This window comes from Salmo trutta, chromosome 25 (genome assembly GCF_901001165.1).
Source record: "Salmo trutta chromosome 25, fSalTru1.1, whole genome shotgun sequence".
Classification (NCBI taxonomy): Eukaryota; Metazoa; Chordata; class Actinopteri; order Salmoniformes; family Salmonidae; genus Salmo; species Salmo trutta.
In genome coordinates, this window is record NC_042981.1 from 1,356,447 (window position 1) to 1,370,362 (window position 13,916).

Below are 13,916 nucleotides of genomic sequence, written 5' to 3' on the forward strand. Positions count from 1 at the left end.
CAAGCTGTTTAAAGGCACAGTCAATTTAGTGTATGTAAACTTCTGACCATCTAGAATTGTGATACAGTGAATTATAAGTGAAATAATCTGTATGTAAACAATTGTTGGAAAAATTACTTGTGTCATGCACAAAGTAGATGTCCTAACCGACTTGACAAAACTATAGTTTGTTAACAAGAAATTTGTGGAGTGGTTGAAAAACGAGTTTTAATGACTCCATCCTAAGTGTATGCAAACTTCCGACTTGAACTGTATATATGCCTGTTCTGAAAGGCCCCAGAGTCTTCAACACCATAAAGCAAGGGGCAACATGAAGACCAAGGAGCTCTCCAAACAGGTCAGGTTGTGGAGAAGTACAGATCAGGGTTGGGTTATAAAAAAGTATCTGAAACTTTGAACATCCCATGGAGCACCATTAAATCCATTATTAAAAAATTGAAAGAATATTGCACCTCAACAAAACTGCCAAGAGAGGGCCGCCCACCAAAACTCACCGACCAGGCAAGGAGGGCTTTAATCAGAGAGGCAACAAAGAGACCAAAGATAACCCTGAAGGAGCTGCAAAGCACCACAGCGGAGATTGGAGTATCTGTCCATAGGACCACTTTAAGCCGTACACTCCACAGAGCTTGGCTTTACAGAAGAGTGGCCAGAAAAAAAGCCATTGCTTATAAAGAAAAAAATAAGCAAACACGTTTGGTGTTCGCCAAAAGACATGTGGGAGACTCCCCAAACATATGGAAGAAGGGACTGGGAAACTGGTCAGAATTGAAGGAATGGCACTCAATACAGTGAAATTATTGAAGGAAACCTGTTTCAGTCTTCCAGAGATTTGAGACTGGGACAGGTTCACCTTCCAGCAGGATAATGACCCTAAGCATACTGCTACAGCAACACTCGAGTGGTTTAAGGGAAACATTTAAATGTCTTGGAATGGCCTAGTCAAAGACCAGACCTCAATCCAATTGAGAACCTGTGATCTGACTTAAAGATTGCTGTACTCCAGCGGAACCCATCCAACTTGAAGGAGCTGGAGCAGTTTTGCCTTGAAGAATGGGCAGAAATCCCAGTGGCTAGATGTGCCAAGCTTTTACAGACATACCCCAAGAGACTTGCAGCTGTAATTGCTGCAAAAGGTGGCTCTACAAAGTATTGACTTTGGGGGGGTGAATAGTTATGCACGCTCAAGTTCTGTTTTTTTGGTCTTACTTGTTTGTTTCACAATAAAACAAACAAATAAAATTAGTCTTTATAGTTTTACATTCAAGTGACTTCCTAAAACTAGATCTTTCTTTATTTTCATAACTAATATAAATTCGCTATACTATAGCCTATATATAATACTCTGCCCATATGAACACATGCATTTTAGGCTATATAAAGAACAGCTCTGCATGATTTAATGAAAAGCAGAAAATAGACACAACATTGCTTCTCATTCTTTAACAAAAGCCTCAGAAACAGGCAACAGGCAGTTCAGCTGGCTGCACAGTTTCCCTGCAAGGAAACAACTCAATTTATCTCAACGAAGTTGAGGGCGCGAGGGGGAACCGTGTGCTGCGTAGTACCTTCCTTCTCATCACCATGCAGGACATACTGGTGCTATAGATTAGGGCTAGGTGTTATAATCTCACCATGTAGGACAGACTGGTGCTATAGATTAGGACTAGGTGTTATACAGACTGGTACTATAGATTAGGGCTAGGTGTTATAATCTCACCATGCAGGACAGACTGGTACTATAGATTAGGACTAGGTGTTATACAGACTGGTACTATAGATTAGGACTAGGTGTTATACAGACTGGTACTATAGATTAGGACTAGGTGTTATAATCTCACCATGCAGGACAGACTGGTACTATAGATTAGGGCTAGCTGTTATACAGACTGGTACTATAGATTAGGGCTAGGTGTTATACAGACTGGTACTATAGATTAGGACTAGGTGTTATAATCTCACCATGCAGGACAGACTGGTGCTATAGATTAGGGCTAGGTGTTATATAGACTGGTACTATAGATTAGGGCTAGGTGTTATACAGACTGGTGCTATAGATTAGGGCTAGGTGTTATAATCTCACCATGCAGGACAGACTGGTACTATAGATTAGGGATAGCTGTTATACAGACTGGTACTATAGATTAGGGCTAGGTGTTATACAGACTGGTACTATAGATTAGGACTAGGTGTTATAATCTCACCATGCAGGACAGACTGGTGCTATAGATTAGGGCTAGGTGTTATATAGACTGGTACTATAGATTAGGGCTAGGTGTTATACAGACTGGTGCTATAGATTAGGGCTAGGTGTTATAATCTCACCATGCAGGACAGACTGGTACTATAGATTAGGACTAGGTGTTATACAGACTGGTACTATAGATTAGGGCTAGGTGTTATATAGACTGGTGCTATAGATTAGGGCTAGGTGTTATACAGACTGGTACTATAGATTAGGGCTAGGTGTTATACAGACTGGTGCTATAGATTAGGGCTAGGTGTTATATAGACTGGTGCTATAGATTAGGGCTAGGTGTTATAATCTCACCATGCAGGACAGACTGGTACTATAGATTAGGACTAGGTGTTATAAAGACTGGTACTATAGATTAGGACTAGGTGTTATACAGACTGGTGCTATAGATTAGGACTAGGTGTTATACAGACTGGTACTATAGATTAGGGCTAGGTGTTATATAGACTGGTGCTATAGATTAGGGCTAGGTGTTATACAGACTGGTACTATAGATTAGAACTAGGTGTTATACAGACTGGTGCTATAGATTAGGACTAGGTGTTATACAGACTGGTGCTATAGATTAGGGCTAGGTGTTATAATCTCACCATGCAGGACAGACTGGTGCTATAGATTAGGGCTAGGTGTTATACAGACTGGTACTATAGATTAGGGCTAGGTGTTATACAGACTGGTGCTATAGATTAGGGCTAGGTGTTATAATCTCACCATGCAGGACAGACTGGTACTATAGATTAGGGCTAGGTGTTATACAGACTGGTACTATAGATTAGGGCTAGGTGTTATACAGACTGGTGCTATAGATTAGGGCTAGGTGTTATATAGACTGGTGCTATAGATTAGGGCTAGGTGTTATAATCTCACCATGCAGGACAGACTGGTACTATAGATTAGGACTAGGTGTTATACAGACTGGTACTATAGATTAGGGCTAGGTGTTATATAGACTGATGCTATAGATTAGGGCTAGGTGTTATACAGACTGGTACTATAGATTAGGGCTAGGTGTTATATAGACTGGTACTATAGATTAGGGCTAGGTGTTATACAGACTGGTACTATAGATTAGGGCTAGGTGTTATATAGACTGGTGCTATAGATTAGGGCTAGGTGTTATATAGACTGGTACTATAGATTAGGGCTAGGTGTTATACAGACTGGTGCTATAGATTAGGGCTAGGTGTTATACAGACTGGTACTATAGATTAGGGCTAGGTGTTATACAGACTGGTACTATAGATTAGGGCTAGGTGTTATACAGACTGGTGCTATAGATTAGGGCTAGGTGTTATAATCTCACCATGCAGGACAGACTGGTACTATAGATTAGGGCTAGGTGTTATACAGACTGGTACTATAGATTAGGGCTAGGTGTTATAATCTCACCATGCAGGACAGACTGGTGCTATAGATTAGGGCTAGGTGTTATACAGACTGGTACTATAGATTAGGGCTAGGTGTTATACAGACTGGTGCTATAGATTAGGGCTAGGTGTTATAATCTCACCATGTAGGACAGACTGGTGCTATAGATTAGGGCTAGGTGTTATAATCTCACCATGTAGGACAGACTGGTGCTATAGATTAGGGCTAGGTGTTATATAGACTGGTACTATAGATTAGGGCTAGGTGTTATATAGACTGGTGCTATAGATCAGGACTAGTTGTTATACAGACTGGTACTATAGATTAGGGCTAGGTGCTATACAGACTGGTACTATAGATTAGGACTAGGTGTTATACAGACTGGTGCTATAGATTAGGGCTAGGTGTTATAATCTCACCATGCAGGACAGACTGGTGCTATAGATTAGGGCTAGGTGTTATATAGACTGGTACTATAGATTAGGACTAGGTGTTATACAGACTGGTGCTATAGATTAGGGCTAGGTGTTATACAGACTGGTACTATAGATTAGGGCTAGGTGTTATATAGACTGGTACTATAGATTAGGGCTAGGTGTTATATAGACTGGTACAATAGATTAGGGCTAGGTGTTATACAGACTGGTGCTATAGATTAGGGCTAGGTGTTATACAGACTGGTGCTATAGATTAGGGCTAGGTGTTATATAGACTGGTACTATAGATTAGGGCTAGGTGTTATACAGACTGGTGCTATAGATTAGGACTAGGTGTTATACAGACTGGTACTATAGATTAGGACTTGGTGTTATACAGACTGGTACTATAGATTAGGGCTAGGTGTTATAATCTCACCATGTAGGACAGACTGGTACTATAGATTAGGGCTAGGTGTTATATAGACTGGTGCTATAGATTAGGGCTAGGTGTTATACAGACTGGTGCTATAGATTAGGGCTAGGTGTTATAATCTCACCATGCAGGACAGACTGGTACTATAGATTAGGGCTAGGTGTTATACAGACTGGTACTATAGATTAGGGCTAGGTGTTATACAGACTGGTACTATAGATTAGGACTAGGTGTTATACAGACTGGTACTATAGATTAGGGCTAGGTGTTATACAGACTGGTACTATAGATTAGGGCTAGGTGTTATAATCTAACCATGCAGGACACACTGGTACTATAGATTAGGGCTAGGTGTTATAATCTCACCATGCAGGACAGACTGGTGCTATAGATTAGGGCTAGGTTTTATACAGACTGGTGCTATAGATTAGACATAGGTGTTATACAGACTGGTGCTATAGATTAGGGCTAGGTGTTATATAGACTGGTACTATAGATTAGGGCTAGGTGTTAAATAGACTGGTACTATAGATTAGGGATAGGTGTTATACAGACTGGTACTATAGATTAGGGCTAGGTGTTATACAGACTGGTACTATAGATTAGGGATAGGTGTTATAATCTCACCATGCAGGACAGACTGGTGCTATAGATTAGGGCTAGGTGTTATACAGACTGGTGCTATAGATTAGACATAGGTGTTATACAGACTGGTACTATAGATTAGGGCTAGGTGTTATATAGACTGGTACTATAGATTAGGGCTAGGTGTTAAATAGACTGGTACTATAGAATAGGGATAGGTGTTATACAGACTGGTACTATAGATTAGGGCTAGGTGTTATATAGACTGGTACTATAGATTAGGGCTAGGTGCTATAATCTCACCATGCAGGACAGACTGGTGCTATAGATTAGGGCTAGGTGTTATACAGACTGGTACTATAGATTAGGGCTAGGTGTTATACAGACTGGTACTATAGATTAGGACTAGGTGTTATAATCTCACCATGCAGGACAGACTGGTGCTATAGATTAGGGCTAGGTGTTATACAGACTGGTACTATAGATTAGGGCTAGGTGTTATAGTCTAACCATGCAGGACAGACTGGTGCTATTGATTAGGACAAGGTGTTATACAGACTGGTGCTATAGATTAGGGCTAGGTGTTATACAGACTGGTACTATAGATTAGGGCTAGGTGTTATACAGACTGCTACTATAGATTAGGGCTAGGTGTTATATAGACTGGTACTATAGATTAGGACTAGGTGTTATACAGACTGGTACTATAGATTAGGGCTAGGTGTTATACAGACTGGTACTATAGATTAGGGCTAGGTGTTATAATCTCACCATGCAGGACAGACTGGTACTATAGATTAGGGCTAGGTGTTATACAGACTGGTACTATAGATTAGGGCTAGGTGTTATAATCTCACCATGTACGACAGACTGGTGCAAGCTCCAATAGATACTGAGGCAGTTCTTCTCTCTCTTCATGCCTCGTTTACACTGGCAGCCGTGGAGCGGTGAGGACAGCAGGGCCGTGACCGCGTTCTCACACTGGTTCCTGGCCCCGGGGCCAAGCTTCACACTGCCGTCCCCCGCCACACACTGTCTCAGCGTCCGAAGGCGAGGGCTGCACGCCTCATCACTGGAGCAGGTGTCCCCAGCCTGTAGACAGTCTCTGTCCCGCCCCGCAGACACAGCGAGGGGGAACCCTGAGGAAGAGGAAGAGCATTCATTAAAATAGTTTCAGATGGAAGTACAGCGCTAGGTCATCAAACGGGTTAGGACTAGGTAATACTACTGGTTAGGACTAGGTAATACTACTGGTTAGGACTAGGTAATACTACTGGTTAGTACTAGGTAATACTACTGGTTAGGACTAGGTAATACTACTGGTTAGTACTAGGTAATACTACTGGTTAGTACTACTGTAGGTGGTACTACTGGTTAGGACTAGGTAATACTACTGGTTAGTACTAGGTGATACTACTGGTTAGGACTAGGTAATACTACTGGTTAGGACTAGGTAATACTACTGGTTAGGACTAGGTAATACTACTGGTTAGGACTAGGTAATACTACTGGTTAGGACTAGGTAATACTACTGGTTAGTACTAGGTAATACTACTGGTTAGGACTAGGTAATACTACTGGTTAGTACTAGGTAATACTACTGGTTAGGACTAGGTAATACTACTGGTTAGTACTAGGTAATACTACTGGTTAGGACTAGGTGGTACTACTGGTTAGGACTAGGTAATACTACTGGTTAGGACTAGGTAATACTACTGGTTAGTACTACTGTAGGTGATACTACTGGTTAGTACTAGGTAATACTACTGGTTAGGACTAGGTGGTACTACTGGTTAGTACTAGGTAATACTACTGGTTAGGACTAGGTAATACTACTGGTTAGTACTAGGTAATACTACTGGTTAGGACTAGGTGGTACTACTGGTTAGGACTAGGTAATACTACTGGTTAGGACTAGGTGGTACTACTGGTTAGGACTAGGTAATACTACTGGTTAGGACTAGGTAATACTACTGGTTAGTACTAGGTAATACTACTGGTTAGGACTAGGTGGTACTACTGGTTAGGACTAGGTAATACTACTGGTTAGGACTAGGTAATACTACTGGTTAGTACTACTGTAGGTGATACTACTGGTTAGTACTAGGTAATACTACTGGTTAGGACTAGGTGGTACTACTGGTTAGTACTAGGTAATACTACTGGTTAGGACTAGGTAATACTACTGGTTAGTACTAGGTAATACTACTGGTTAGGACTAGGTGGTACTACTGGTTAGGACTAGGTAATACTACTGGTTAGGACTAGGTGGTACTACTGGTTAGGACTAGGTAATACTACTGGTTAGGACTAGGTAATACTACTGGTTAGTACTAGGTAATACTACTGGTTAGGACTAGGTGGTACTACTGGTTAGGACTAGGTAATACTACTGGTTAGGACTAGGTAATACTACTGGTTAGTACTACTGTAGGTAATACTACTGGTTAGTACTACTGTAGGTAATACTACTGGTTAGTACTACGGTAGGTAATACTACTGGTTAGTACTACTGTAGGTAATACTACTGGTTAGGACTAGGTAATACTACTGGTTAGGACTAGGTAATACTACTGGTTAGTACTACTGTAGGTGATACTACTGGTTAGGACTAGGTAATACTACTGGTAGGACTAGGTAATACTACTGGTTAGGACTAGGTAATACTACTGGTTAGGACTAGGTAATACTACTGGTTAGTACTAGGTAATACTACTGGTTAGGACTAGGTAATACTACTGGTTAGTACTAGGTAATACTACTGGTTAGGACTAGGTGGTACTACTGGTTAGGACTAGGTAATACTACTGGTTAGGACTAGGTGGTACTACTGGTTAGGACTAGGTAATACTACTGGTTAGGACTAGGTAATACTACTGGTTAGTACTAGGTAATACTACTGGTTAGGACTAGGTGGTACTACTGGTTAGGACTAGGTAATACTACTGGTTAGGACTAGGTAATACTACTGGTTAGTACTACTGTAGGTAATACTACTGGTTAGTACTACTGTAGGTAATACTACTGGTTAGTACTACGGTAGGTAATACTACTGGTTAGTACTACTGTAGGTAATACTACTGGTTAGGACTAGGTAATACTACTGGTTAGGACTAGGTAATACTACTGGTTAGTACTACTGTAGGTGATACTACTGGTTAGGACTAGGTAATACTACTGGTAGGACTAGGTAATACTACTGGTTAGGACTAGGTAATACTACTGGTTAGGACTAGGTAATACTACTGGTTAGGACTAGGTAATACTACTGGTTAGGACTAGGTAATACTACTGGTTAGTACTACTGTAGGTAATACTACTGGTTAGTACTACTGTAGGTAATACTACTGGTTAGTACTACTGTAGGTAATACTACTGGTTAGTACTACTGTAGGTAATACTACTGGTTAGGACTAGGTAATACTACTGGTTAGGACTAGGTAATACTACTGGTTAGGACTACTGTAGGTGATACTACTGGTTAGTACTACTGTAGGTGATACTACTGGTTAGTACTAGGTAATACTACTGGTTAGGACTACTGTAGGTAATACTACTGGTTAGTACTACTGTAGGTGATACTACTGGTTAGGACTAGGTAATACTACTGGTTAGTACTACTGTAGGTGATACTACTGGTTAGGACTAGGTAATACTACTGGTTAGTACTACTGTAGGTAATACTACTGGTTAGGACTAGGTAATACTACTGGTTAGGACTAGGTAATACTACTGGTTAGGACTACTGTAGGTGATACTACTGGTTAGTACTACTGTAGGTGATACTACTGGTTAGTACTAGGTAATACTACTGGTTAGGACTACTGTAGGTAATACTACTGGTTAGTACTACTGTAGGTGATACTACTGGTTAGGACTAGGTAATACTACTGGTTAGTACTACTGTAGGTGATACTACTGGTTAGGACTAGGTAATACTACTAGTTAGGACTAGGTAATACTACTGGTTAGTACTAGGTAATACTACTGGTTAGTACTACTGTAGGTGATACTACTGGTTAGGACTAGGTAATACTACTAGTTAGGACTAGGTAATACTACTGGTTAGTACTACTGTAGGTGATACTACTGGTTAGGACTAGGTAATACTACTGGTTAGTACTACTGTAGGTGATACTACTGGTTAGGACTAGGTAATACTACTGGTTAGTACTACTGTAGGTAATACTACTGGTTAGGACTAGGTAATACTACTGGTTAGGACTAGGTAATACTACTGGTTAGGACTAGGTAATACTACTGGTTAGGACTAGGTAATACTACTGGTTAGGACTAGGTAATACTACTGGTTAGTACTACTGTAGGTGATACTACTGGTTAGGACTAGGTAATACTACTGGTTAGTACTACTGTAGGTGATACTACTGGTTAGTACTAGGTAATACTACTGGTTAGTACTACTGTAGGTGATACTACTGGTTAGGACTAGGTAATACTACTGGTTAGTACTACTGTAGGTAATACTACTGGTTAGTACTACTGTAGGTGATACTACTGGTTAGTACTACTGTAGGTAATACTACTGGTTAGGACTAGGTAATACTACTGGTTAGGACTAGGTAATACTACTGGTTAGTACTACTGTAGGTGATACTACTGGTTAGGACTAGGTAATACTACTGGTTAGTACTACTGTAGGTGATACTACTGGTTAGGACTAGGTAATACTACTGGTTAGTACTACTGTAGGTAATACTACTGGTTAGTACTACTGTAGGTGATACTACTGGTTAGTACTACTGTAGGTGATACTACTGGTTAGTACTACTGTAGGTAATACTACTGGTTAGGACTAGGTAATACTACTGGTTAGTACTACTGTAGGTAATACTACTGGTTAGGACTAGGTAATACTACTGGTTAGTACTACTGTAGGTGATACTACTGGTTAGTACTACTGTAGGTGATACTACTGGTTAGTACTAGGTAATACTACTGGTTAGTACTACTGTAGGTGATACTACTGGTTAGGACTAGGTAATACTACTGGTTAGTACTACTGTAGGTGATACTACTGGTTAGTACTACTGTAGGTGATACTACTGGTTAGGACTAGGTAATACTACTGGTTAGTACTACTGTAGGTGATACTACTGGTTAGTACTACTGTAGGTGATACTACTGGTTAGTACTACTGTAGGTGATACTACTGGTTAGTACTACTGTAGGTAATACTACTGGTTAGTACTACTGTAGGTGATACTACTGGTTAGTACTACTGTAGGTGATACTACTGGTTAGGACTAGGTAATACTACTGGTTAGTACTACTGTAGGTGATACTACTGGTTAGGACTAGGTAATACTACTGGTTAGTACTACTGTAGGTGATACTACTGGTTAGGACTAGGTAAAACTACTGGTTAGTACTACTGTAGGTGATACTACTGGTTAGGACTAGGTAATACTACTGGTTAGTACTACTGTAGGTGATACTACTGGTTAGTACTACTGTAGGTGATACTACTGGTTAGTACTATTGTAGGTGGTACTACTGGTTAGGACTAGGTAATACTACTGGTTAGTACTACTGTAGGTGATACTACTGGTTAGTACTACTGTAGGTGATACTACTGGTTAGTACTAGGTGATACTACTGGTTAGTACTACTGTAGGTGATACTACTGGTTAGTACTAGGTAATACTACTGGTTAGGACTAGGTAATACTACTGGATAGTACTACTGTAGGTGATACTACTGGTTAGTACTAGGTGATACTACTGGTTAGTACTAGGTAATACTACTGGTTAGTACTACTGTAGGTAATACTACTGGTTAGTACTAGGTAATACTACTGGTTAGTACTACTGTAGGTGATACTACTGGTTAGTACTAGGTAATACTACTGGTTAGTACTACTGTAGGTGGTACTACTGGTTAGTACTACTGTAGGTAATACTACTGGTTAGTACTACTGTAGGTAATACTACTGGTTAGTACTACTGTAGGTAATACTACTGGTTAGTACTATTGTAGGTGATACTACTGGTTAGTACTACTGTAGGTGATACTACTGGTTAGTACTACTGTAGGTAATACTACTGGTTAGTACTACTGTAGGTAATACTACTGGTTAGTACTACTGTAGGTAATACTACTGGTTAGTACTATTGTAGGTGATACTACTGGTTAGTACTACTGTAGGTGATACTACTGGTTAGTACTGCTGTAGGTAATACTACTGGTTAGTACTACTGTAGGTAATACTACTGGTTAGTACTACTGTAGGTGATACTACTGGTTAGGACTAGGTAATACTACTGGTTAGTACTACTGTAGGTGATACTACTGGTTAGGACTAGGTAATACTACTGGTTAGTACTACTGTAGGTGATACTACTGGTTAGTACTACTGTAGGTAATACTACTGGTTAGGACTAGGTAATACTACTGGTTGTACTACTGTAGGTGATACTACTGGTTAGGACTAGGTGATACTACTGGTTAGGACTAGGTGATACTACTGGTTAGGACTAGGTAATACTACTGGTTAGTACTAGGTGATACTACTGGTTAGGACTAGGTAATACTACTGGTTAGTACTACTGTAGGTGATACTACTGGTTAGGACTAGGTAATACTACTGGTTAGTAATACTGTAGGTGATACTACTGGTTAGTACTACTGTAGGTAATACTACTGGTTAGTACTACTGTAGGTGATACTACTGGTTAGGACTAGGTAATACTACTGGTTAGTACTACTGTAGGTGATACTACTGGTTAGTACTACTGTAGGTAATACTACTGGTTAGGACTAGGTAATACTACTGGTTAGTACTACTGTAGGTAATACTACTGGTTAGTACTAGGTAATACTACTGGTTAGTACTACTGTAGGTGATACTACTGGTTAGTACTAGGTAATACTACTGGTTAGTACTACTGTAGGTGATACTACTGGTTAGTACTACTGTAGGTGGTACTACTGGTTAGGACTAGGTAATACTACTGGTTAGTACTACTGTAGGTGGTACTACTGGTTAGTACTAGGTAATACTACTGGTTAGTACTAGGTGGTACTACTGGTTAGGACTAGGTAATACTACTGGTTAGTACTACTGTAGGTGATACTACTGGTTAGGACTGGGTTATACTACTGGTTAGTACTAGTGTAGGTGATACTACTGGTTAGTACTACTGTAGGTAATACTACTAGTTAGTACTACTGTAGGTGGTACTACTGGTTAGGACTAGGTAATACTACTGGTTGGTACTACTGTAGGTGATACTACTGGTTAGGACTAGGTAATACTACTGGTTAGTACTACTGTAGGTGGTACTACTGGTTAGTACTACTGTAGGTGATACTACTGGTTAGGACTAGGTAATACTACTGGTTAGTACTACTGTAGGTGATACTACTGGTTAGTACTACTGTAGGTGATAGTACTGGTTAGTACTACTGTAGGTGATACTACTGGTTAGGACTAGGTAATACTACTGGTTAGTACTACTGTAGGTAATACTACTGGTTAGTACTAGGTAATACTACTGGTTAGTACTACTGTAGGTGATACTACTGGTTAGTACTAGGTGGTACTACTGGTTAGGACTAGGTAATACTACTGGTTAGTACTACTGTAGGTGATACTACTGGTTAGGACTAGGTAATACTACTGGTTAGTACTACTGTAGGTAATACTACTGGTTAGTACTACTGTAGGTGATACTACTGGTTAGTACTAGGTGATACTACTGGTTAGTACTACTGTAGGTGATACTACTGGTTAGGACTAGGTAAAACTACTGGTTAGTACTACTGTAGGTGATACTACTGGTTAGGACTAGGTAATACTACTGGTTAGTACTACTGTAGGTGATACTACTGGTTAGTACTACTGTAGGTGATACTACTGGTTAGTACTATTGTAGGTGGTACTACTGGTTAGGACTAGGTAATACTACTGGTTAGTACTACTGTAGGTGATACTACTGGTTAGTACTACTGTAGGTGATACTACTGGTTAGTACTAGGTGATACTACTGGTTAGTACTACTGTAGGTGATACTACTGGTTAGTACTAGGTAATACTACTGGTTAGGACTAGGTAATACTACTGGATAGTACTACTGTAGGTGATACTACTGGTTAGTACTAGGTGATACTACTGGTTAGTACTAGGTAATACTACTGGTTAGTACTACTGTAGGTAATACTACTGGTTAGTACTAGGTAATACTACTGGTTAGTACTACTGTAGGTGATACTACTGGTTAGTACTAGGTAATACTACTGGTTAGTACTACTGTAGGTGGTACTACTGGTTAGTACTACTGTAGGTAATACTACTGGTTAGTACTACTGTAGGTAATACTACTGGTTAGTACTACTGTAGGTAATACTACTGGTTAGTACTATTGTAGGTGATACTACTGGTTAGTACTACTGTAGGTGATACTACTGGTTAGTACTACTGTAGGTAATACTACTGGTTAGTACTACTGTAGGTAATACTACTGGTTAGTACTACTGTAGGTAATACTACTGGTTAGTACTATTGTAGGTGATACTACTGGTTAGTACTACTGTAGGTGATACTACTGGTTAGTACTGCTGTAGGTAATACTACTGGTTAGTACTACTGTAGGTAATACTACTGGTTAGTACTACTGTAGGTGATACTACTGGTTAGGACTAGGTAATACTACTGGTTAGTACTACTGTAGGTGATACTACTGGTTAGGACTAGGTAATACTACTGGTTAGTACTACTGTAGGTGATACTACTGGTTAGTACTACTGTAGGTAATACTACTGGTTAGGACTAGGTAATACTACTGGTTAGTACTACTGTAGGTGATACTACTGGTTAGGACTAGGTGATACTACT

The 13,916-nt window shown here is 40.0% G+C and overlaps 1 protein-coding gene across 1 annotated transcript in view; it reads right to left on the reverse strand.

Annotated features, from left to right (window-relative positions):
- gfra4a (GDNF family receptor alpha 4a) overlaps nucleotides 1–13,916 on the reverse strand; it is a 302,557-nt gene that overhangs the window by 53,583 nt on the left and 235,058 nt on the right. The window contains exon 2 of the mRNA XM_029712536.1: nucleotides 5,920–6,201. Coding sequence (XP_029568396.1) covers nucleotides 5,920–6,201 — 282 coding nt within the window. The remainder of the gene's footprint in view (nucleotides 1–5,919; nucleotides 6,202–13,916) is intronic.